At 37.1% G+C, this 26,181-nt stretch overlaps 3 protein-coding genes and 1 pseudogene across 3 annotated transcripts; 2 read left to right on the top strand and 2 right to left on the bottom strand.

Moving 5' to 3' along the window:
- The first annotated feature begins 5,014 nt into the window (after nucleotides 1-5,014).
- LOC145595653 (uncharacterized) lies at nucleotides 5,015-7,354 on the top strand. Its single transcript, XM_081652072.1, has 4 exons — nucleotides 5,015-5,062; nucleotides 6,508-6,575; nucleotides 6,728-6,832; nucleotides 6,923-7,354. Exons 2-4 carry the CDS (start codon nucleotides 6,531-6,533, stop codon nucleotides 7,013-7,015), a joined length of 243 nt encoding a protein of 80 aa, XP_081508198.1. The 5' UTR covers nucleotides 5,015-5,062; nucleotides 6,508-6,530; the 3' UTR covers nucleotides 7,016-7,354.
- A 1,561-nt stretch (nucleotides 7,355-8,915) lies between these two features.
- LOC145596097 (U-box domain-containing protein 1 pseudogene) lies at nucleotides 8,916-10,922 on the top strand (annotated as a pseudogene).
- Nucleotides 10,923-11,642: 720 nt separating this feature from the next.
- LOC145594972 (UTP--glucose-1-phosphate uridylyltransferase 3, chloroplastic-like) lies at nucleotides 11,643-21,904 on the bottom strand. Its single transcript, XM_081651324.1, has 17 exons — nucleotides 21,083-21,904; nucleotides 18,838-19,015; nucleotides 18,601-18,750; nucleotides 18,301-18,462; nucleotides 18,045-18,217; nucleotides 17,867-17,933; nucleotides 15,969-16,132; nucleotides 15,653-15,811; nucleotides 15,363-15,454; nucleotides 15,174-15,268; nucleotides 14,699-14,776; nucleotides 14,026-14,121; nucleotides 13,558-13,632; nucleotides 13,391-13,482; nucleotides 13,149-13,311; nucleotides 12,637-12,697; nucleotides 11,643-12,087 (listed from the first exon to the last, which is right to left on the bottom strand). Exons 1-17 carry the CDS (start codon nucleotides 21,790-21,792, stop codon nucleotides 11,975-11,977), a joined length of 2,628 nt encoding a protein of 875 aa, XP_081507450.1. The 5' UTR covers nucleotides 21,793-21,904; the 3' UTR covers nucleotides 11,643-11,974.
- Nucleotides 21,905-22,240: 336 nt separating this feature from the next.
- Nucleotides 22,241-25,746, bottom strand: LOC145596096 (uncharacterized). The gene is made up of 3 exons (XM_081652525.1): nucleotides 25,732-25,746; nucleotides 24,788-25,681; nucleotides 22,241-24,640 (listed from the first exon to the last, which is right to left on the bottom strand). Exons 1-3 carry the CDS (start codon nucleotides 25,744-25,746, stop codon nucleotides 22,241-22,243), a joined length of 3,309 nt encoding a protein of 1,102 aa, XP_081508651.1.
- Nucleotides 25,747-26,181: the final 435 nt, after the last annotated feature.

The raw sequence follows: 26,181 nt of genomic DNA, 5'->3' as shown, positions 1-26,181 counted from the left end.
GTTGTTTTTAACAAAATCTGATTTTGATGGTAGCAAAGTAAAATTTTAAAAAAAATTGGTACCGAATCTGAAGAGAGGCGTTTTTAGTGGTAGCAAATGTCAAAAAATCCTTATTTTATCTTTCTACATATAAAGATTATTGCTTGAATACTTCATATATGCTATATGAGAGAAGTCTATTTCTGAATTAGTAATTTTATTGTATTTAAATTTTGAGATTTCAAGAGTTAAATCAACAGCTAAATAGATGTACTTGTTCAATTGGAGAAAAGTAACATTAGAAACAATCAATAGTTTTGCCAAAGCCTTTGATTAGATTACAAACATTGTATTGCAGGAATTTGAGTGACAGATTGACACTCTTGCATTACTTAACAGAATACAAGTACATTTCAAGCCTAACAAGCTCAAATTTGAGGGAACGTGATAGTATAAAATCTATTCCAATAAGCCTAATAACTATAAAAAATAAGTTTATATATACTAGGGCAGCTATCGCGCGCGATGCGCGCACATAGCTAGTCATATCTAGAAACTCTTCCGGCTTGTTTTAATATCACAAATTTAGTTGTTGGCAGAATTAAAATATGTAAACAACTATGTTTATGGGTATAGATGTCCAATACAACTAACATTAATGCATGAGAGCAAATAAGTACATAATTAAATATTTTAGAGGGTATAATTGTCAAAACACTATTCATTAAAAAAAACTTATACATATTAATGAGGCTATATATGTAAATACACATTTTAAAGGGTATAATTGGCATTACACTATTCATAAGAGTAATTTTCTACTTTTTATAAGGTAGGAATTACGGAGTATATTATAAGGAAATCATTTATTTTTGTAGCGAGTTGGTAGTAAGTAGTGATCGATGTTACTGATGTATAGTTGTATATCATATCGAGCCCTAAACCTTAGGTATCTCTAAAAACTTAATCAAATAAACTACAATTTACTACAAAATTAGTTGTGGCAGTCTTGGCACTATGCCACCACTAGCTATTATTCAAACACATAAAACTACTGTTGAACTAAACACTACCATGCCACCCTACTTTAGCAGCCACCACCACAACCGCCACCTCCACATCCGCCGCCTCCACAATTGCCGCCACCACAACCGCCACCACCACATCCAGCTTGAGAAGCGGATATAATAGCACTAGCAGCTAGAACACCAGTAGCTGCACCCAAAATAGCCATATTGCCGTCTCTTACACCTTTACTTGTTGGCTTTGCTCTTGGACTACCAAGACCAACATTGCTCGATTTCGACGTTTTCTGTTGTTTCTTTCTTCCCATACAGCAGCAGCATAGGCATAACAACAAGAGTACGCCAAAAAGAATGCAGGCAGATACTATCAACGCCACAATGTCATCTTTTTTCAATTCCATATTTTACAAATTTGTAAAAGTTTATTATTGGTATAAACTATAAAATCACTGATGATTAATGTATGTTACTTGACCTGAAAACCAACAAGAAAGAAGAAAAAAATTATGTTACACATGTACTACGTAATTATTTTAAATGATATGTACAAATTTGACTACTCTTGTGTATCTTCAACGAACACATCTCCAACGAAATTCTTTAATAACGTACAAAGGTACAAACACATGAAAAAATTTAACCGCTTGTATATAGAAAATTGTTTTCTTTCCACTATCATGTTTTTTATATACCTACGAAAAACTCGCTATTATTGTTATAAGAGGTTAATATATACTCGTACTTTGGAAATATGATTTGTAACGCATATAATAACATCTTACAAGGCATAAAATTTGGTGAACAATAAAATTGAGATCAGAGTAGTTACTATAGGAAGAAGATGTCATGCAAGAATTCAACCCTAAAATTATGGAGTAAAATACTAAAATTAAAAGAAAAAGAAAAAGAGAGATCAGAAAAACAAATTAATTAAGATACCTAAAGTAGACCGGTGGGGCGGCGGTGAAGCAAGGGCAAGACGCCTAGACAAAGAACGACAGTTCCGTGAGGAAGAGATAATTGATAGCAAAATTAAAGCAAGTGAGGGGAGATCCGATCCCAGCAGATAATTAAAGAGGAAGTTTTGTATGGCTAGGGTTTTAACTATGGGGTAAATTTTGCCTGTATATATTCATATCCCGTATAAAATACTCCGCACTTATTTATCTATCTATCTATCTATCTATAACTATAACTAAAATAGAAACCACTGACATCATCCTTCTCCAAAGCTGTATACGTGTCACTTTTTTATGAAATTTTTTCCCGCCTAAATGCATTGATGACATCATCGCTATTTTTTTATTTTCTATTTTAAAGCTAAGCTACTTCCTTAAATTGCTTTGAAATTTGAAAGTTAGATTATAAATATTGACTACAACTATGTAAAAAAAAAAAAAATCAAATACGGAGTAGATATTTTATTTTATTTTATTTTTTTTTTTTTGGTGAAAGAGAGGGGCAAAGCCCCTAAAACGGGACAAACAAAACAAAAACAGAACAGAACAAAAACAAAACAAAAGCCGCCTAGCCAAAGCTAAACTAACAAGATGCCATAAGGGCACAGTTACACATTATTTTGTTGCGGCACCATCCGACCCAACGCTACTCCTCCCAAGTCCTCCAATAAAACGGTCTGAAGATCCCTCGGGACCGCCTCAAGAAGAAAGAAAGAGGGTATTGCATTCACACCGTAATTCGCTAGCCAATCCGCTGCACGATTAGCCTCCCGAAAACAATGTGATATGTCAACCTCCCAATCTCTATTAGAGATCAGGGTTTTGCACTTGCGCAAGATATGAATAAAAGGGGAATTGGCAGGAACATCCTCAACCAACATACGAGCTACTACTTCCGAATCCAAGGAGAGTTCAATCTTGCGATGACCACCTTCCCAAGCAACTTGCAGACCCTTCATCACCGCCATAAGCTCAGCCTTTGTACATGAACAAATGCCACAATTCAAGGTAAAGCACTCAAAAACTTCACCACCACAGCCTCTGATTATACCTCCAGCTCCTGCTGCTCCTGGGTTCCCTTTCGAAGCCCCGTCTGTATTGAGTTTTACCCATCCCACATTGGGAGTTTGCCATCGGATATAAATCAATTCTCTCTTGCGCTTACCCCCTTGCTTTCCCAAAAGAACTCTGCTCTCCATAGCTTGCTTATAGATGCTTCTACATAATATTGTATAATTGTAGAAATTTGCTAATCATAGGAAATCAACCATTTTTTTTTATTTTTTATTTTTTTGGTTCCTAAATAAACAGAAAAAGTTGATTGTTTTCAATATAACTAAAGATTATATATTCATCGTTATATTCATTTTTTTGTTATATATTCATCGTTATATATGCAGTATACCCTTCTCTCCCCCTCCAACGAACTCTAAATGGATCTTGCCCATTAAACTTAGCTGGAACAACCAAGGAGAGGTTTTAGTCCAATAGAACTCTTTTTCCTTATTACCTTAGCAATAAAAAAAAGTGTGTACATGTACATATCGTGCATGATTTATACAAAGATTAATCAATTATTCATCATATACGAGTACAAATATTTTTCAAGCTACCGTAAAATTGTAACTATTCTATCCGTCTCTAAATGTTTGTCCTATTTAACTTTTTATGGTATTCAACACACGTCTTAAAATGTACTTTCTCTGTTTTTTATTTTTATTATTTTATTTTTATCTTTACATTTATTATTTATGGGACCAAATTTATAAAACTTTAATCGAATATTGTCAAAAGATGCAATTTGTATATTCATAACATTCAATTTTCATACATTTTACTACAATAGACAATAGTAATACAAACCTATCGATATTTTTTTTTTAAAAAAAAATCCTTCGATTTCCGATCCAATCCAATTTAAAAGTTAATTATATGCACACGGTGACACGGATACAAAGTACGCTCAAGATATTTTCTACCCATTAACAATACGAGAAAAATATTGCACCAAAAAAAAACAATACGAGAAAAATAAAAACCCTTCGGGGGTGTTTGGTAAGTGGGAATTGGGGCTTGGGAATGGGAATTGAGGAGGTGGGAGTATATATTGTCTTGTTTGTTTTGTGGGAAGGGGAATTGTAAGTGGGAATAAAATTGCTCTATTCCCATGATTTTATTAGGGGGCGTTTGCTATGTGGGAATTGGGGTTGGGAATGGGACTATTAATCCCACTTGTAATAAAATCCCTTGTTTGTTAGGTGGGAAGGGGATTAAAATGGGGGAAGGGGATTGGGAATACATGCCCTCTATTCCCATCAAAATAATCTCGGGGGGGGGGGGGGGGGCTGGTATTATGATATGGGAATTGAAAAGGGTGGTAAAATGACTATTTTGCCATTAATGAAAAGAAAGAAAGAAAGGTTTTGGCAAGAACATTTTTGTAATATTGTTATTTAATCCCTACATATTCTCACTCAACAACCAAACAAAGACTTGGGCTTATTTTTATGAATTCTTATCAGCTATTCCCAATCCCCATCCCACCCTCTAATCCCCAAACTCCCATTCCCACATGCCAAACGCCTCGGGAGGAGCAAGTAATAGAGATGGGGATTGGGAATATATAGGAAAAGACCATTTTGCCATTAGTGAAAGCATAAGGATCAATATTAGTAAGGGTGTTATTGTAAATTTTTTTTTATTTATTCTCAATTAATTCCCTTCACAACACAAACGAGGGAGTGTCAATATTTTATTGAATTCCCAACTATAAACCCAATCTCGTTACCAAACCTCTAATCCTCAAATTCTCATTCCCACTTGCCAAACGCCCCGGTTTGAGTTCACCTACTTCTAAGTGCCTCGGCACGACAACAATTTCGTGGTTTAATCACTACCAATCACGACAATCGGTCCACCCCACTGGCCCACCCCAAATTTAAGGAGAGTCGAATTTGCGATCTCTGCAAGCCCTTAATGTTTCTTCTACACATTTGCGATTTTGTGACCATTTTCTCTCTCCTCTCAAACCACTGAACCCGTGAACTTCTTCAGCATCGTCTGTCTTCGTCCCGTTACATTCCTTTCAATTTAATTGATGTAAGTTCATTTTTTACCCTCGTTTTTCAGGGGTTTTTACAATTACTTATTATTCTTTGTTAATTGAATTTTTCCGCCTGTTATAATGTGAAATCCGATCTTCTTCCTCTGGTTAATTAATTTTCTGCAATTTTAGAGTGATGATTATATAAAAATGATGAATTATTTATGTTATTTGAGCTTTTAAAGGAGATTACTTCGTCTTTGTCAATTTGAGGGAGATAAATTGCAAAATTTAGTTCCTTGGAAGAAATTATAAGGTTTTGATTGGATTATGCTTTTAATTAGGGTTTATTCAATGCAATTTTATTGATGGTGATATTTTGAATTATAGTTATAGTAATGTTGAGCTTGCTAAGGATATTAACTTCAGTTAATTTGATTCAATGCCATGATTTCTCGTTTAATTTCCCAGTTGTGGGGAACTTTCGTGTTTCTTTTTACATGATATACATAGTCATTTAGTATCATTTCAATTGCTCTTTTTCTCAAATTTGTAGGATCTTTCGATACTACGATTAGATTCTTGTGATCCGATTCTGCACCCTCACTGTTGAATTTAACAAGTTACAACCTTGATTATACCCCCAGGGTGTAGTTTTACTCATCTCCTATATTGCTCCTTTTTCTTGCTTTCTGTTTATTTTCGTGTTTTTTAATCTCCTTTTAAAGTTTGGTGTGAGTATAAGGTATCTCTACTTGTTATGCCATTTTACTGTTTTAAATATATATCTTTACACTATCTAATGTGATAGGAGACCATCATCCTATTTTATGGTATAGATTTGTAGTGTAACACCATATCAATTCATTATACCTTTTTCGGTAAGAATTATGTAGTAAGTGAATGTTTGATGTAGACAATATATGATCGATGGGAATTTGTGCGAAACATAGTCTCCCAGATGATGGACAGCTGTTGGGGGTAGTGAGCTGTTAGTTGGATTTGTTCATAGATTGTTGCTGAATTAAATTTGAAAATTAGGATGCACAAAGTTTTTGTTGGATGACAGAAAATGAGTGCAAGGAGAGTAGGGAAAAATGGAGTAAGGATAACAAGCTAGAGGTTTTATTTTCTTTCGAAGTTTTACAATTTGAGAACAAGAATTATAAAATGAGTTTAACTAATTGAAAATATTGTTCGATATGCTTAAAAGTTCAGGCGTCTGTAAATCAGTGCCTGTGAGAAGTACCCTGTAGTCCCTGTTTGGTTGGGGAGCTGCGTTGCTATGCTTGGGGTTTTGGGGGGGGGGGGGGATTTTAGTGATGCTCAACTTTCTTCTTTTTAGCTGCTTATGTTTGTTTAAGATTAAACTTTAAAAACCTGTCAAAAAAAAAAAAAAAAAGAAAAAACTTTGAAAAATATTTTGTGTTTCCTTAAGTATGTTTATGCTGACTGGTTATGTTCTAGCTTAGCAATTGATATTCAATGCTTTCTTTGCCAGTTAATCTCAGTGTGCTGCACAAAATGCATCCTCCTTTGACATTACACCGGCACCCAATGTGTGTTGAAGTAAGTTGAAGTTTTCTTCTATCACGTCACTTTCTGATATTATGTCATGTTAGTATTTTAGCACCTTGGTTATATTTATGTCGTGCTTGTTATCTGCAGCTGCTCCAGTTTTCAAAGATTAGAGGATTTGATGATTGCATTGTATCTTGCAGATCATTGAGGCATTCCAGAAATGTCATACAGAACATCCCGTAGGCAAATTTTTTGGCGAGTGCACTGAACTTAAAGTTAAACTTGATCGCTGTTTCAGGCAGGAGGTAATTCTTCTTTTTTAAATCTTATGTGCTTTTATTTTTTTAATTTTTTTTGGGGTGGGTGAATGATCATATGTTCATATTTTTCCTCAGAAAGCTGTAAAGCGAAAGGCAAACTTCGAACAAAGCAAGAAACTGAAAGAAACATTACAAGCGCAGAGGAAAGAAACAGCCGGACAAAGTTAACAAATGATTTGGGCATTGCAATTGTATGTTTTGCAGTAGTAAAAGGTATGGAGGTCGTGTTAGCATTTAATTGTGCTCATAGCAGTTGAAAGGAAGAGGAGCTGTTACTCTGTGTTACTCTTTTGTATTGCTGATTTTGTATTCATTTGCTAGATATATACAAGGATTAGGTGCTATGATCTCAATTTTTTGACTTGGCGGATATTGTATAGTTGAATCAATGATACAATAAATTAATGTTGGAGCTTTAAACAATTCAAATAGTACAGATCTTGATTGTGTGCCACAGATATCTTTAATTTCTGTAGCTCTAAGTAGAAACTTTGATTCGAGGAAATATATATATGTTCTGTTGAGTATTGAGAACTCTTTGCTGCTCATATTCATTATAAGTTGGAATTATTTGGGTTGATCCACCAAAGAGTGGATTTCAAAAAACTATACTTGCAATCAGTTAAAGGTCTGGAAACACAGATGCATTTAAGAGTACCTAAAACTCAAGAAGTGCAAGGTTCTCTTCCCCTGTTCAGTACAGAAGTTAATTAGTGATGCAAGGAACATGATAAGGGTGTTATGTTTTTGCCGTTTTCATAATCCCTCAGTGTTGGCGGTAGATGTCTTGAGTGTTTCTTATAAAGGTACTGGGGTGGTGGCAATGTCGCATGGTGTTGTGCTGGTGGTTAGCAGCAAAGAATGTATGATGGATTGAATCTTGACTAGCAATCTAGCCAAAATGAATAAATATTTCGAGTGCGTTCCCTTAATATTGTTGGGAAGATTTATCATTCCATAAATACAACTACTCTTTTAAAAATTCCCAATTTACTGTGCACGTCAGCAATTTAATTAAATAATTTTTTTTTTAAAAACTTTTTTCTAACATAACCGCTACTTGGAATAGCGGTTTTATGGGAAAGCACACTAATATTTCTACCCTCGGTGACAAGGATTTGGTGAACTGGCAAATTATTAGGGGTGTTGCTGTTGTCTGATGCATTCCGGGTAGGTAGTGCTAAAACTGGCGTTTGCTATAGGTAATTAGAAAAGGGAATAAGCTTGATTCTCCTATTGTTGTTTGTAATGTAATGTCATTTTAATCATTTCCTTCACCTTGTTCATACCCCCAACCTCCAAACTTCTTTTACTGTTGTTTGTCTTATTCCAAGGTCTGACTATTGCAAATTTGGCTAACATTCTTATCTCATATAACAGGAAGCTTCTCAAGTTGAAGTTTCAAATATGACATATTGCCTGAGGTTATTGCTTTAATCTTTGGTTTCGCCTCATTCATGGTCATCCACATAAGTCGTTTTCATTTAGACATTTAGTTGTGAGAGTTTCCAACAAACTCACAATATGGTCTGACCGGCATGATTCTACAGCTTAAATTCAGTAGGTATCGTCTAATGTCTAAATGTAAATGTAGCTTTGTGAATTGTACGAAATAGTTTTTAGAGCAATTCCACCGTAATAATTATAATAGTAACAATAATAAACACCTTATGTATCAATGTATGAGATTCTTCATTTTCTGTACAAAAATACAAATAGCCTTGTGTTTTTAAAGGCCTTGATAATGCCAATTACAAAGTCTGTTCCAAACACGACCAACATTGTACAACGTTTTCATTAAGCAACTTTCCAACCACCACGAATCATGCCTTGAAAACTTATTAGTCACCTGAATCAAACCTTTTGACCACAGGCTGAAAAATTGTAGGTTGTGTCTTTTTGACAGCATGTCTGAACCAGCCAAACAAAACTCACGTCTCTTATAAATATTTATAATAGCTAGTCAAAACCATGATCTATATTATAATTTATCTTAGCAATTTGATAAGGTCAACATTCAAGCAGCCAAAGAAGTTGATAATCTGCAGCATAAAAATTGAAAAACACCATGGATAAATCTTTTCAACCTTTTCCAATGTTTGCAGGCTTTCCTCCAACAGGGTCCTTGATAGCATCGCTGATCATGATATCTGAGGAGATCTCCTCAATAAGTAATCTCCCTCCGATACAAGTAAAAAACATCTTAGCCATTACTCGGAGAATCAGACTGCTTTCTCCTTTGTTTACAGAGATGCAAGAGTTAGATATCCCGCTTCTTCCATCTGCAATCCTGTGCTTTACTGAGCTCTTGTCTCTGATGACAAGAGCAAAGCTTCTGATCCAAGGATGCACTGAAAGTAGCTACCTGTGGAGCCTCATTCAAACAGAAGTCCTGTCAAAGGAATTTGATGCAATAGTGAAAGATATCAGCAAAGCTCTTGATATATTATTACCTCTACAATTGATGAATATAAGCATAGATATTAAAGAACAAGTGGAGCTCGTGTGCAAGCTGGCAAAAAGGATAGATTTGGTAGTTGATCCCAAAGAGTTGGAAAGAAGGAAAGAAGTACTTCAAATAATAGCTACTTCGAAGGAAAAGAATGATAAGAGCTATGGTTTCCTGGACGTGAAAAGAGCAAGAGAGCTTTTGAGCAGCATTGGCTTGAGAAGTTCAGTTGACTTTGCTGAAGAAATCTCCAAATTAAAGGCAGAAGCAACAAGTCAGGGTGGTACAGGTGGACCTATAGTTGTTTCGAGAATAAATAGTCTAATCTCATTACTTTCATATCTCAGGTCTATGATTTTTAGTTTTGAAGATAATGAAACCACTCTACTCTTGAAGCAGAAAACTGCTGCAGAAAATCTTGCTGCATCAACATCTTCATCTACTCGAGCAATACTGACAGATGTTCCCAATGAATTTTGTTGCCCAATTTCACTCAAGATAATGAGAGAGCCAGTCATAGTAGCAACTGGATACACTTATGACCGATACTCAATTTCTAAGTGGATCAATTCAGGGCGTAGAACATGCCCGAAGTGTGGGTGGAAGCTAACACACATGGCTCTAATACCCAACTACAACCTGAAGAGTCTGATCCATCAATGGCACCAGGACAACAATATCCCTTTAAATGAACTTACAACCTCTTCCTCAGAGCATAACAAAAGGGAAGATTTGGGTCTCAATGCTATCAGATTGACATCAGAATTTTTACTAGGGAAACTTGCAACTGCATCTCCAGAAATGCAATGTAGAGCGGCCTATGAGATTCGATTGCTAGCAAAAAGCAGCATGGATAACAGAAAAATAATTGCTGAGGCTGGAGCAATTCCATTTCTGGTTAACTTACTAAGTTCCCATGAGCCAGCAATGCAGGAAAATGCTGTGACTGCATTGTTGAACCTGTCCATCCACAATGACAACAAAATTTTGATCATGGAAGCTGCAGCACTCCATAAGTTAATATTTATTCTAGAATATGGAAAAACTATGGAGGCAAAGGAAAATGCAGCTGCAACAATTTCAAGTTTGTCAATCATTGATGATTACAAGGCAAGTATTGGAGTACAACCAAGAGTTGTTATATCCCTGATACATCTCTTGCGAGAAGGCACCACAACAGGGAAAAGAGATGCTGCAACAGCGCTAACTAATCTTTCACTTTACAATCCAAATCAGAGGACAGTAGTACATGAAGGGGCAGTACCTTTGCTTATTAATATATTGATGGATGAAAAGGCAGGAATCACTGATGATGCCTTGGCACTGCTTGCATTGCTCTCAGGATCTTCTGAGGGAATGGGGGAGATCACCAGAACCAGAAGTAAAGATCTCATAACCCTTCTGATTGATGTCCTGAAACTTGGATCTCCAAAAGGTAAAGAGAATTCAGTCATTCTTCTTTTGGCTTTAACCAAAGATGGAGCTGAAGTTGTGAGGCATTTGGATCCCCAAAGCTTTTCATTAATCCGGAGGTTGGTAGCTAAAGGGTCATCTGAAGCTCAAGAAAGGGCTAGTCTGTTGCTCAGATTACTCATCAAATGCTGCTCCAATCCTGCGAATCTTTAGCATAGAAAGAAGATGAAGGAAAATCAAGAACAACAATGAATTTTTCATACTTGTAATTAGGATTCAAAATTTATTTTCTGCATCAATTAAAATAGGATAATAAAAAGATTCAAACTGCTCAAATGTAGCAATTCCGGTTCAGGTGGTGTGAGTTCTTATATTCACACCGTTAATAAATACAAATTCTTTTCTTTATTTTGCTTTCATGAAGGCAAGAAGATGAATGAGGTGGGTATTAATGCCAATTTGCTCCACTGTGTGTGAATGATTCAAAGCAGTACAAACAAGTACCACTTGAAAGAAAAAAATATATAAGATAATCATAGTACTTGTATTTAATTGATAGCTCCTCTATGATGATTAATGTCATGAGATTTTCAGAAAGATAACAGTAAGAGAAGAAACTGCACCAAGAATAAGGGGAAGATTGAATAATAACATTTAAGGAAGTCATGTCACCTTACAGAGCATTGATAAAGATATGCTGATTCTGAAGGCTTTGTCTCTATGTACAGTGAGAGTTGGTCCCTATTTATGACAGAATGTAAGGGTATGCCAGAACTTCAGAAAGAACAAAGCCTTCAAACTCTTGGAGGCTGATGAATTCAATGAGTTCAACAGGAATAACATACGTCCGTCATATGACGTCATGTCGTCATCAAAGGAAAAGCTACACAGCACTGAGCAACATGCCAATTAACATCAAAGAACATAAATAAAAATGCATTGATATAGGTAGGATGGAATTTTAATTTCACATAAACTATATAACATTACTTTATTAATAAATAAAATTTACAAAAATTGTGATATTTTACATATCATGTACAAGCAGAGGTTAAATCATAGAATATGTGCGTTGAGAGATAGAGAGGCCAAATTTAAAGGAGATACAAGCCTTTTAATCTCTTTTATAGCACATTAGCAAAGAATGCCGTGTGAAGGTTCAACTTCTGTTCAACCAATCAGAGGATATAGCAGAACATTCATCACCCAAGTTCTTCCGTGAACAATTATTCACATCCGTGGAAGTGAAGAATGCAGTTAGTGCATCACAATTCTACCATTTCCAACTTTACATGTGCTCCATCCATCTTGTAATTCCAAAACCAGCTTCCAGTATCTTTCTTAGAGTCTTCGATGGGGTCTAATTGCATGGAAATACCTGCAATTAGCGATAACCCCGTTATATAAATCTCCAGGAAACAGATCAGTGAGCAAAATCGGCAAAAATTATGGTATACTCCAATGTCAGATCTTAAACTTTGACTTGGACAGCTTCCTTTATCAAAGTTGGGTGTTGGGTCAAGGAAAACCTTTGACTTTCCATAAAACAATTTTTTACCCCACAGCCAAGAATTACAGTGACAAGAAAATCATAAATACTTGATTAAAAATGTCAACGAAAATATAAATGGAGTTTCTCAGGTGAGCCCATCTTTCTGTCTTTGACAATTCATTTAAATCGTGTCTCCAGCATGAAAGAAAATTCTAGACAGGCAGGCTAACAGATAAATTTTTAGGAAAAGACAGCTCTTCTTTTCTCATTCTGTCTCATCAGCTCTTCTCTCTATATCCTAGCACTAAGTGTCTTACTTATTTAACTCTCTCCATTCACTAACAGATAAGACTTTTGGAAAAGTCAAGCTTTATTTTGGAACATAGGGCATAAATTACGTTCAACTAGCCATTACAAAAAATTGTCACTACTTACCTGGATCTGCGGATGTAACCTTCAACCTATAACCATCAGGAACCTCAAATAAATGATTTCCCTGCATCATGAACCACATGAGCAAAAAGCATTACATGATTAATTATATGTGAACAAGTGGAACTGCATAATCTGCTTTAGATAAAAGCTTTACAGTAAGTAACAAAAGGAAGTGACGAGATCTAAATCAACCAATGACATTTATATCATTTGATGTTATACTCATTCAGTCAGCAAAACATTGAACATAACACATACTACATCAAAGCCATGGTTAACATTCTCCATGCCGAAAAATGTATCAAAAATTATTCTTTGCACTAATTTTTGCATTAAAAAGCAAATTCTTTGCACATGCAACAGTCCAGACAGTGTTGCCTCTTCCACTTCTACATCAGCAGTCATGATAGATACACTAATGACAACCAAGTCACTCTTTCTCATACAATGTGTCATCAGTTACGACAATAATATCATAAGTTCACATGATAATTTCTGAGTTAGTTATTTACCTCGAGAGTAACATCAGTAGCCTCAAATTCAGCATTTCCATGCAGCATAACCTTCAAACACTCATTCCGATGCACCTCGTGCCTCCAGTATATATTCCCTCCAGATTCCCAGTCAATTCCTTTGTTCAGTACCTTGACATTTTGCAACTTACACCTTGCACATCTAAAGAAATCCATAACATAGGTAAGCTTTTGCATCCTTTTTCTCTTCGTAGGGAAATAAAAATGGTTGCATAAATCACCTGTGACCATACTCTAACAGAGTTTCCCCACTCTCATCAGTCTTCATAGTCCCCATCACATTTTCAGCAACAATGATCATGCTGCCATCAAGCTGAAAACGTAGCAAAGTCAGCTTCAACAATAAAGATTCTTAAGACTCATTATACTAGCTTCTGTCAAGTAACACCTGAACATCTCTCCAGAAGAACTCAGCAAGCTCAATTTGCAACTCTGAGCCCTTGGAGATGGAACCTCCATGAAACTGGGAATAAAGACAGAAGGCATAATCAGATATGGCCATGAAAGCCTATCAGATATTGCATATGACAAAGATATATTATTTGACTATTGATTTTGGTAAGAGCTATAAAGCTTCTTGTATTATGCCCTAACACAAATACACTCACACACACACACACACACACACACACACACACACACACACACACACACACACACGCACTTCTGCATGTGGGTTTGGGTGTGGATGTGATGAGTTTTATGTGAAGGGGTACGGGGGTTATGTGTGTTTGTATGGATGCTTGTGTGTGTACATTTTTATAAAATATTTACGACAGCTCCTCAAAAAAGAAGTAATGTTGACCTTAAAGTCTTGTGCAATCAATAGATTCAAGCAGAATGTAGCTGAGCTAACCTTTTGCCTAGAAACCTCCCAAAGAGGGCCCAAAGCAGGATGCAAAAAGATGAGATATGGTGGACCAGAATTAATGTAATTTTCATTACCTCCCACCTGCAAGATACATAAAATTAGTTCCAATCACTAACATTGATCGAGATACATCATGTATTTCAATTATGATGCCTTTGGTAGTTTCTTCTGATTTCTAATTCAAGGGAAGTATTCACTATTCCTTTCTGATTAAAGTATTATCCCATGGCAAAGAAATACTAGTAGGGGCCCTACCAAAAAGTGAAACGAATTTCAAGGAAATAGAGAAATTGTTACTTGGTTAGTAACAAATACATTTGAGACTAGCAACAAAGGACACAAGTTTGAGCAAATTTCCCGAAGAAAAGAAAAATCCTACTGATTTCACACAAGCAATTTCACTAACCCCAATTAGTAAATGTAAATCTACATGACCAAGAGAAATATCAGGTCCAACATGAGGCACAAAGAATTTTGGCATGTTTGGTAAGAAACATTACAATGGGAAAGCGGCTAATTGACCCGCAGCTAGCAACTTTCCTAGTTTCCTAGGAATTAAATTTCCTTGGGAAAGTCAAGTCTAACAAAAGCATCATAAATTAATAATTATATTGTTTATCATGAGAAGTTATAAGCCCAAGTCACCAAATTGACATACTTCAGGAATTTTTATATTACAGTAGGAAAGGAGATCATAGGCATTCCTCGTAATATCCAACAACGCTCCATCTGGAGTCTGCAAGAGGCAGAAAAGATAATTAGCTCCTTCAATATTAAGCCATGCTTAAGCATTCAAGGCACCATATCTAAGCCAAACAATAAAGGGTTGCATCACTGCAGAGGTTGTACCCCAATATAATAGTAGGCTCATTGAGTTTATTTGTGTTCTTCTAGGTCAATTTTCCATTGTTATTTTATTATATGGCACACATGACAAAACCATAGCCTTAGTAAAAAATTCATGCCCTACTGAGACAGAATTGTGTAATTTTATTCCATTAATAATTTCACATAATCACTTGCACATACAAATCTATATACTTCGTATCTTTTAACAGATCAATGGTAACAAATCAGAACTTCAGCATTTAAATTGAAAAAAGCCTTGATTTTTGGGAGAGGGGTTAGTTTACCTGGTGTAGTGACTTGCCACCCTGCCTTCTTTTTTTCTTGGCAGATGAGGTGACCCTTCTTCGTTCATTATAAACCATAAATGTATCTAGGACATCTGCTATCATCAATTGATATTAGAAACATAGATATGGAAAACAGAAATTAATGAAGGTGAGACTAAACTCAATAGTAAGAAGGAAATAGCGGACCTTCTTTTACTCCATAACACCGAGATTGATATGTATTGCAGAAGTTGTCTGCGATATTTTGCATTGTGCATTCCAGCCTGCCACCAGAAACACTGCAACATGCACACAAGTAATGAGAACCATAACTAAAGTTAACCCTCCCTGCCCTACCTTGAATTGACTTAAACTAAAAGGGCTTAAGCCATCCTGCTGCATGTAAGTGTGTGCATAGAGCCACCGTTTCAACTTTATTTTCTAATCTGTTTGTAATGACAAACATGTGTTTTTGTACAAGAATTATTGGTTCATACCTGTGCTTAATGCCATAATGGTCGACATATTCAATTTGTTTTTTGATATTTAGAACCAATCCTGGTAAACTGCTCTCATCATTGCGGGATCCGACTTGCTCCGCAGCATGCAAATCAACATACAAAATGTTTGTATTGGCTGGGAACTCTGCTAGCGTGCTAGGTAAGGTAGAAATCAGGATAAAACATTTTTCAAAGGTTAGAGATAGGGTACCAAACAATCACAGATATATATACAGAGGGATTACTGTATTACAAAATAAATTCATCACTCATCAGAAAGAAGATTTAATACATTTATATACAGCATTTTTACCTCTTTGATGAAGAAGCTGCTGGGATCCCAAATTTGTCAAACTCAGTGTATTCAATGCATGAAAATCCATAAGCCCACTTTCCACTTATTTCCTTTTTCTCGACGAGAACATTAATTCCTTCAGTAGCCCCAGCAGTCCTCTGACAAGATGCAAAGCCTAGTTTCTGCACAAATTGCACATATAAAGACACGAGGCACGGGAAAGGGGGGGGGGGGGGGGGTGGGAAGATAAGATAGGGCCACCAATGCTTCAGAAACATAGAGTTTGTCCAAATCCTAACCTTTTCAACTTTTTTTTTTTTTTTGGTGGTTTGTTCAACAGCTGCCATCTCAGCAGTAAACCAAAGCAACAGATAAAGTCTCCCAATAACGTACTTCCTCCGTTTTTAGTTGCAACACTTGAAAATTTACACTTTTCACATTCTTCAAATTGACCTTTATTAATGATTGATATGTTGAGCAAAATATAGTCATGTGGGATCTTGTTAAATTTGTTTCAATTTATACTTTCACAATATCGGATTTTAATAATTTTTACTGATATACAATTAGAGATACGGAGGGTTAAAACTATGCATTGGCAAACGGAGGAAGTATAACATTACCAAGAGATAACCCTAAGAAAATTCCATAGAGCAACCAAAGATTCACAGCGTATGGACCTATTTTGAAATATCATACCATGATTCTCAACCACAAAACTCACTGAGTAGTTCTTAAGAATGCATTAACATCTATTTAGTGAAAGAATTTGGAATTTATTTCATCTAGTTAAACGAATATGGTTGAGGCATTGAAGTTGGACTACATTTTCGTAGAGAAACAGAAGTTATCAGTTAACCACAACATATGTCACTATCAGGGCATGCTTGGATTGGGGGTAATAAAAGTCAAGCTTGAAAAAACAAAAGTAATAAGTGGTGTTTGTTGTATGAGACATTGGTATTTACTAATGAATAAGGTAGTTGTGCCTTGAGGAAAAGAGAGAGGTGGAGGAATTATTACTCTCATAATGAGGGTAATAGTTACCCACCCTCCCCCTAGTGTAACTATTACCCCAATATGAGGGTATTGATTCCTCTTTCTTCACCTCATACTACACCATCACTACATAATTTCCTTACAATCACACCATCACTATCTCCTTCTTCCCTATTTTCACATTCATTTTGCTTAGTTAGACTTATATTACCCTAGTAATACATTTATTCCAATCCAAGCATGCCTTCAAAGTTACATCATTCAGGCTTCTAAAGTTCAGCCCCAAATTACTTCCAGATTACCCTAGTTGGAAGCAATACACATACAAAAGAAAAGGCACAAACTTTGTCATATAAACATAACGTTGGTCAGCCAATTGTACAAGATTACTCTTATGAATAGTGTGTTGCCAAATTGCCAATTATATCCTTCAAAATGTGTATCTACAAATACACCCTCATTAACGCGTACAATTTTTTTACCTTATAAAAAGTACAAGATTACTCTTATAAATAGTGTGTTGCCAATTATACCCTTCAAAATGTGTACTTACATATATACCCTCATTAACATGTACAAGTTTATTTTAACGAATAGTGTTTGGACAACCCTCTAAAAACTAAAATGTTTATAACTTATTTACCCTCATTAATGATAATTACTTTTTTTTTTTAACTCTTAAGAATAGTGTGTGGACATTTATACCCCTAAACATATTTGTTACCTACTTTTTTTTCATTAATGCTGCCAACAATTAAATTTGTGATGTAAGGCAAACCCGAAAGAGCTAAGGAAAAACCAAAAGAGCTTCGGATTGGCTAGCTATGGCGCTCGCATCTTCCTTAGTGGTTAATAAAAACGGAAATAAAGAGAAGAGTCCCCATCACACAATCATATCAGCAAAAGGCAAAACAAACCTTTTTGTGGTGCAAACCAACTCCAGCCAAAGCCAGTAGGGTAGAATCTGTTGCAGCAACAACATTACTGCAGTATGATTGAAATTGGTTATGTGCGGAGAAGAAGGGAACAAAGATAAAAAGAGAAAGAAAACAAAATGTCAGAACTTAGATCATGAAGACAAGATTCCTAGCAGACCTGACTTGCCGAACAGTTGCACCTCTACGTCCATGATTGTGAAACCATTGGAAGACACCTTTATCATAAGCAAGCTTCCATATTACCCCATGACCTCCAGGCTTGCAAACTGGAGTGTATGGTTCAGAGACCAACCATTCCCCATCTTTGGCACTGATGGCTGGAACAAGAGGCTGGCAATACGTATCATCAGATTGCTTAAAACAAAACAAGGTGAACATCCAAAGAAATAACTTAAGGAAAATACAAATTGCACCTGCTCAAACAGTTGAAATGTTGATCGACCTCTTCCAAACCATTTAAGTTTCTCACAAAGTGAACAGATGCGTTCATGGTTATTCTTTGCAGCACTTGTCATGATGGCAACGGGGGTTATGCACTGTTGTCCATATAGCTTGAAATACAAAAATTCTCTAGCCTAAAAGCATATAAAGACACATATTTATTATGAAAGGAAATGTAAGAAGTTACGCTGAAGCGTAGGAGAAATTACAGATTTAATGAAATTTATGCAAATAATTTGAGATTGATTACTGATGTAAGACATCAATCTTACCTGGAGATCCCTAATAAGTCCTTCCAGCAAAGTCCGTCCACAATAAGGCAGCATAGCTGCAGGAAGACATTCACCCGTTTCAGAATCAACGAAACCAAGCCGATCCGCAGAGCCACCCAGAGGATAGATTTCACCAAGATATGGCAAGCCCTGAAATAAATCAAGTGATAAACACCTTGATACAATTAACACATTCATAATTCCATATAAATTAGATATCATCAGTAAAATCCCAACCTCGATTCCCCATATAGCTGCTTGTGATGCATACTCTGTATTTCTTGAAAGGTCAACCCCATTGGGAGAATGAATTTCCACAAATTGGCATTTCATCGACTCTTTCATGTGCTGGGAACTATTCATGGTTTTCCCAGTAACTGACTCAGCAAGAAGCTCTAAGACAGTTAGCTGGTATCTGCCAACCAAATTGTGCGCCACATTACTCAGAATTTTACAAAAGAGAATGGCATGTACCCAAAAAATGCATGAGGCTGAATTATCCAGAAATTAAGAACTATCAGCAGATATTCACCAGCATTAAAAGTGACTATACTGTTTTGAATATGAGACGTCATATGAATAACCTCTACAGCTTGCATCAGACAATACCCCATGAAGGTGAAATGGCCAAATATTCATCTAGAGAACAGGACTCTGATCCAAGCTTCTTAACTCTACAATAACCACCATCACCCCCCACCCCCTTTTCTTCCCAAGAATTCTAATTGGCTTTCAAATTATATGCTGGAACTTTCACCAAATTCCCAATCAGCTAGAATTAGAAGGCTGTCATTTCAAAAAACCAACCACCAAATACAGAGTGGAAGGTGATTTGACTATCACAAATCCGCTTATTTCGATATGATTTTAGAATGGAACCTCACTTGACTTGTGTTCAGGTCACCTCTCCTCATGCTATGATCCTTGACCAAGGCCTAACATCGAATATCAAACCTGGGCTAAGAATTGATTGCGTTTTTTGGATCAATGTTGTGTGGCATACATGAGGGTAAGGCTATCAATCAATCAATCAATCAATCAATCAAAGCCTTAATCCCAAAAGTGGGGTCGGCTAACATGAACCAAATATGATTATTCCGTGTAGTCATCAACATAAATCTTTCTCCTCCATCCCTTACGATCCAAAACTTCATCCTCACGTAAATCCATGCACTTCATATCCTTCCTCACTCCTTCCAACCAAGTCATTTTTGGTCTCCCTCTTCCTCGTTTAGAATCTTGGAGCTAGGTACAGATGCAATTGAGGGCTCATGGTAAAGTTTGGTGTAACAAGTGGATGTAGAGAGGATCGATTGGGTTATCCTGGTAGAAGCACCCATAAGAACCAACCTTCACATACACTGTTTTCTATTCCTTGACTCCAAGCTTTTCTAACTTGTCCCTATTGGGAATTTGTAGCCTATCACTTGTTCTCATATTTTGGCTTGCTCAGATTACACTATTACATTGATTACAATCACTAATACCAAAAATCAACTTTGCCTCTAGGGCTAAGATGTTTCAATTTGCAAAGTTGTCTCCTGTCTGCCCATGGTTTGAGTATAAAAACGACAGGAGCTTATTAGAGATCTCAACATCTATGGTTATTTTCACATACTAGCCAATGCTTAGATTTGTCTCTACTCCAAACCTGTCATACAGTCTAAGTGTTGCTAGTTGGCAAACGAAACTCCCTGTCCACCATTTATTTCTTTGCTATGCATACTCGTGCCAATGCACAAATTGGTCAACAGCATAACAATTCTTATTTTTAGGAAACTCTATACCATATTCAATGGAATCCCCATATTGAGCTATTAGCTTATTACCTATACTATTCTACCCTACAAGACAAATTTGCTCCAGATTAAGATCCAAAAGGTAATTGAGGATAAATTTCTTGTATTAATCTCCACAATCAACTACAGCTTTGATGCCCCTAAATACATAAGCAAACCACACTCTTTGCTTCTTGATCACTTATCCATTTTGCACCCCTCCTCATTAATTATACAACAACTTTGTAACAAAATAAGCTCACTCCACAACATTGTAATTGTGTTATCATGTTACACAATTCGCACAAGTAAAATCAGGATTTTACGTCTTGAAACATGATATTCACATATTCTTGCAATTTTCCAATAATTCATATCTACAATCTCAGTTTACTAGATTTCTTTGAGGGCATGCTCTCTTATGACCAATTAACATGCCTTCTGTGTTAAATCAAAAGTTCGATTTTCACTGCAATACATTACTTCAGAAGACTATAAGACTGCAAATAAACATCATATCTAAAAATTACAAAAATCCTCTACCTTAATTCAATTATCTGCATACACACATTCCAGCTATCTTCATCACTCATTTGTCATCATCCAACTAACTAAAATCATAATACTAATGCATAAATGCCACAATAAAAACACAATAAAACGAAGTTACGAAATCGAAAAACTTCCAAATTAGGAAAGCTTACCCAATAATTCCACCAATGCAATCATAAAACCTTTCCATTTCAGCCAAAGTCTTCAACAGCTTCTTCAAAGCAGCAATTTCTTCCTCCATTAACTTACTTATCCCCATCTTACCATTCCCTGCACCACCTCCCGCCATATCCCAGCTCTCAATCATCTCCGCCAACGAAAACAACGCACTCTTCAACGAACTTCGACTACTCTCAAATTCTCTCTCCTCATCTTCTTCCTCCACTCCATAGCTAATCACATGCTCCTGCCCCGCCGCAACAACACATTTGATCAAATACATCTCAAACGACTCCAATTCAATCGATTCCAAAACCCTAGAAAAATCACTCCGACTAGAATTGAAGAATCGACTAACTCGCGAGTCATTATCAATAACTCGGTGCTTCCTCTCCAAACTCCCTGCCTTTGATAGCTTCGACTTCAAGCTTCTTAGCCGAGCAATCTCCTTCTCGAAATCAAACTCCGGCGCCGGCGTCGCGTACCCCACCGGCGCCGTCGAAACGCGAGTTACCAGCTGCGAAGGAGAAGAAGAAGAAGAAGAAGAGAGAGAATGAGAAGAGGAGAGAGGTTTCCTCAAATGGAGGAAAGTAGAAGAAGTGTGATGATAATCAGTAAAGTAGGAGAGAGAATTTCTACTCTTGTGATTGTGAGAAGAGGTGGTGGCGACATGGCTAGTGTGTGGTGAAAGTGAAGACGCCATTGTTGGAGAGAGGAGAGAGAAAATGGAAGGTTTAACAATGGCGGAACATATATAAAGAGGGAGGGATAATTGGATTTTGGGAGGAGATGCTGGAAGAAGAAAAGCATATACCGAAGGAAATTGGAAGGGAGGAGAGAGAGAATAGGTGTTGCCAAAACCATATCTTTCTTTCTACTTTCTGATTGGTGGAGTGATTTTGGTTTCGTTTTGGGGGGTCATTCTGTTGTGTGCTTTCTACACTTGTACGGTTGTATGCTTGTAACATTGTATGATTTGTACGGTTGTACCACTTTGTTAATTTTATTTTTTTTTTTTTATTTTTTTTTTTTTTTGAAAAACCCATTTAAGGTGCCTTATATTGATATTTTGTCCATCAAAACATACGGAGAAACCTCACAAGGGCAAAGATTCTCCCAAATTTGTTCACAACCATAAGGAATTAAACGAGCTAAATTATGGGCCACAACATTCCCATCTCGTTTAATATGACACCAAGAAACGGAATTAAAAGAAAGACAAGAGGATAAAATATCATCAAGCACTCCATCAAGGTCATAAAGAAAGTCGAGGCTTTGGCTAACTTGTTGATCAAAATCTGACTGTCAGATTCAACAATGATGTCCGCGTAACCAAAGCTTCTTGCGAGTCTGATTGCCATGGCTACTGCTTTCCCCTCAGCGATGATAGGAGGCCAGTGAGCTCGATTTCGACGTGTAGCAGCGAAGAGCACATCTCCCTTCCAGTCCCTGGCAACTACTCCTAATCCCACCCATCCATCAACATTAAGGGATGCATCACAGTTGAGTTTGATGATGCCTTCAGGAGGGGCTGACCAGACCTTGGCACTGCGGCTTGAGCTCCTCTTTATACCCCCATAAATCTTCTTTGAATATGCATTACAATCAGCAGCAAGACGAGAAACCCGCTCCACAATAATGGGATGATAAACCTCCTTGCCATTAAAAATCATTTCATTTCTTCTATTCCACAGATTCCACATCAAGATAGCACCTCTACACACCTTTTTTGCATCAAGTTTTTCCCAAGACTCAAGCAAATCAAGGAAGGTCATACCACTAGGCCAAAGAGACATCTCGGTGCATTCACATTCCACCCAAAGTTGGCGTATTGTGGGGCAGTCGAAGAGGGCATGTTGGACAGTTTCTGGAGTCTCAGGACACCACGGGTAGTCAGCATTTTCTGTCATATGCCTAAACTTAAGGTAAGCTCTCACAGGGAGAGTCCCTGTACATACACGCCAAAGGAAGTGACGAACCTTTGGGGTGACATCTAAATTCCAAACATTCAACCAAGACTTATGAAACAGATCAAGATTGCAAGATTTACCGAGCATGTAAGCAGATTTGACAGAGTAACAACCATCAAAGGAGAATGCCCATGAGATTACATCCGGGGTAGCATTCGAACTTAGAGGGATAGCAAGAATACTACGAACGTCCCTTTCATTAAAAATTCTCTCGACTCGCTGCACATCCCACTCACAAGCATCGTGATTAATCAGATCACTAACCACTTGAACCTCATCTGTATTCGGAGTAGTAATAAACCGGCTGTCACCATTATCTACCCATGGCTCACTCCAAATATTTACCGATGACCCATTCCCTATTCTCCAAAGAACCCCCTCCTTAAATAAAGCCTTCGAGGACCACACACTGTGCCAAGAGTAACTGCCTCCAACACCCAAATGGACGTCAAGAAAACTCTTCCCCGCATAATACTTTGCACATAGAACTTTATTCAAAAGGGAGTCTGGGTTATTTGTGAGTCTCCAAGCTTGCCGACCAAGGAGAGCATCATTAAAGACCCTTAAGTCTCTGAATCCCATTCCCCCGAGGCATTTGGGGGAACAAAGATCTTTCCAACTCTTCCAATGTACTCTCTTTTTGTCCCCCTCCTGACCCCACCAAAAGCGAGCCATCATCGAGTGAATATCATCAATAACTCCTGCCGGAATTTTATATACTCCCATGATGTAAGTCGGAATGGCTTGAATCACAGATTTGAGTAGAATCTCCTTCCCTGCTCTTGATAAAAAAATTTCTTTCCAACCCGATAGCTTTTTCCATATCCTGTCCTTGAGGGCCGAAAACACCATCTTTTTTGATTTTCCGATGATAGTTGGGATCCCAAGGTACTTATCATGCTTGTCAACCTGCCGCATTGCTAAAATACTCAATAATTCCTCTTGCATTGTGATATTGACGCCTTTGCTAAAAGAGACCTCCGATTTGTCGTAGTTAATTTTCTGCCCGGAAGCTTGCTCATATACGTTGAGAATTTCAACGATTTTTAAACACTCCCTTCGGTTGGCTCTTGCAAAGAGAAGGCTGTCATCTGCAAAAAGAAGATGAGAAATTTCCGGCCCTTTACGACTAGCCCTGGCCCCATGGATAGAACCATCAACCAAAGCTTTCCGCATTAAGCCCGAAAAAGCATCTGCAACAAGAATGAAAAGATACGGGGATAAAGGGTCGCCTTGCCGGAGTCCCCTGGATGGAGTAACCGAACCACACACATTGCCATTGACAATAAAGGAGTACCTAACCGAAGTTACGCAATCCATAATAATCTGCACCCATCTTCCGGCAAAACCCATTTTCAGGAGCAATTTTTCTAAAAAATTCCATTCTACTCTGTCATAGGCTTTGCTCATATCAAGTTTCATGGAAATCAAACCCTTCCTGCCATTGCATCTTTTCTTCATCGTATGAAATAGTTCTAGAGCAATGAGGGCATTGTCAGTAATAAGTCTCCCCGGGACAAAAGCACTTTGATTTTCTGACACAATTCCGGGAAGAATAGATTTGAGTCGCATGACAATGACCTTAGATGCAATTTTATACAACACATTACAGAGAGCAATAGGTCTAAATTCCGATACCATAGTGGGAGATTTCACTTTCGGGATGAGAACAATATTAGTATTATTAACAGGGCCAATAGACTCATTACCCTATAAAATACTACTAACAAGCCTGGTAATATCATCACCAACAATATGCCAAAATTTCTGAAAAAATATAGCATGCATACCGTCGGGTCCTGGGGCCTTACAGGGGTGCATTTGGGAGAGAGCAGCAAAAATCTCATCCTTCAAGATTGGGCGCATAAGGTCAGCGTTCATCTCCGGAGTAATGAGCTTCTTTATGGAATCCAAGACTGCCTCACAAGCTTCTTCTGATGGAGCACCGGCTGTGAATAAATTTTGGTAGAAACCTTGAACAATCTTTTCTATGTCCTCCTCGTCATCTTGCCAGTTACCGCTGTCATCAAAAAGACCCTTGATCTCATTTTTATTCCTTCTCTGAGAAGCTTTGTGATGGAAGTACGAAGTGTTTCGATTACCATCTTTGATTTCCGAAGCTCTAGACCGCAGATACCAATAAGCTTCTTGTTTATCTTGGAGCTCATCAAGTTTCTTCTCAATATAAGCACATTTTGCAAGAGACTCATTAGACACTCTTTCCCCTCGCACCTGACTCAACTCGTCTTCAAGAGTGCTGATTTGCGACTCCAAATTTTGGAACTTTTTTCTGCTCCATACCTGAAGGTCGCTTGCCACACACCTCACCCTGTCTTCCACCCTTCCCATGCTGCCACTCCACGCCCCCCTGACCACCTTTTCACATTCACCATCAAGGAGCCAACAAGTCTCAAAGCGGAACCTCTTTTTCTTATTTTTCTTCTTTTTTCTCCTATGGGCACCAAACTTGAGAAAGATTGGTGAGTGGTCTGATTTAACTCGTGTAAGGTGCTCCACAACCGGATTTGGGAAAGCATCTAGCCATTTACCATTAGCCACGAAACGATCAAGCCTTTCTCGAATAAGAGTTTGGACAGACAATCCTTTTTCCCATGTAAACCACTGTCCCACATAACCCAAGTCATGGAGATCACAATCTTGCAGAGCATTACAATCTTGCAGAGCATTACGAAAATTAGACTTTGTTAATTTTATTACTCCGTAATTCTTAGTTTTTTTTTAATTCTGTTGTTTAAAATGAAAATTGTTTTCTTGGTTTGTTTTTTCTGGTTTTAAATGGTTGGGATATTCGGGTATCTTTAAGTCGACATCGTCATTTGTCACGAGTCCTTTCCGCCATGGAGGTGGATTGAGATTTGATTTTGGGCTTTCATTGAATTGTACTCTATAAAACGATATTAATCTCTTACATTTAGATTAATTGAGCATTAATACTTTAAATAGCAGAAATAATTGGTTACAATTTAATGAGGGCAACATTTGAGTAGATAATACGGAGAATTATTCATGTTTGAGGTTTTCGGTTTAATTCAAGATGTCGTATTTTAACTAAATGATTGTAGATATGTGACATATAAATATAATTGGTTAGAGATCGGAAG

This window comes from Chenopodium album, chromosome 19 (genome assembly GCF_948465745.1).
Source record: "Chenopodium album chromosome 19, dcCheAlbu1.1, whole genome shotgun sequence".
NCBI classification, from domain to species: domain Eukaryota; kingdom Viridiplantae; phylum Streptophyta; class Magnoliopsida; order Caryophyllales; family Amaranthaceae; genus Chenopodium; species Chenopodium album.
This window is presented reverse-complemented; position numbering and strand designations above follow the sequence as displayed.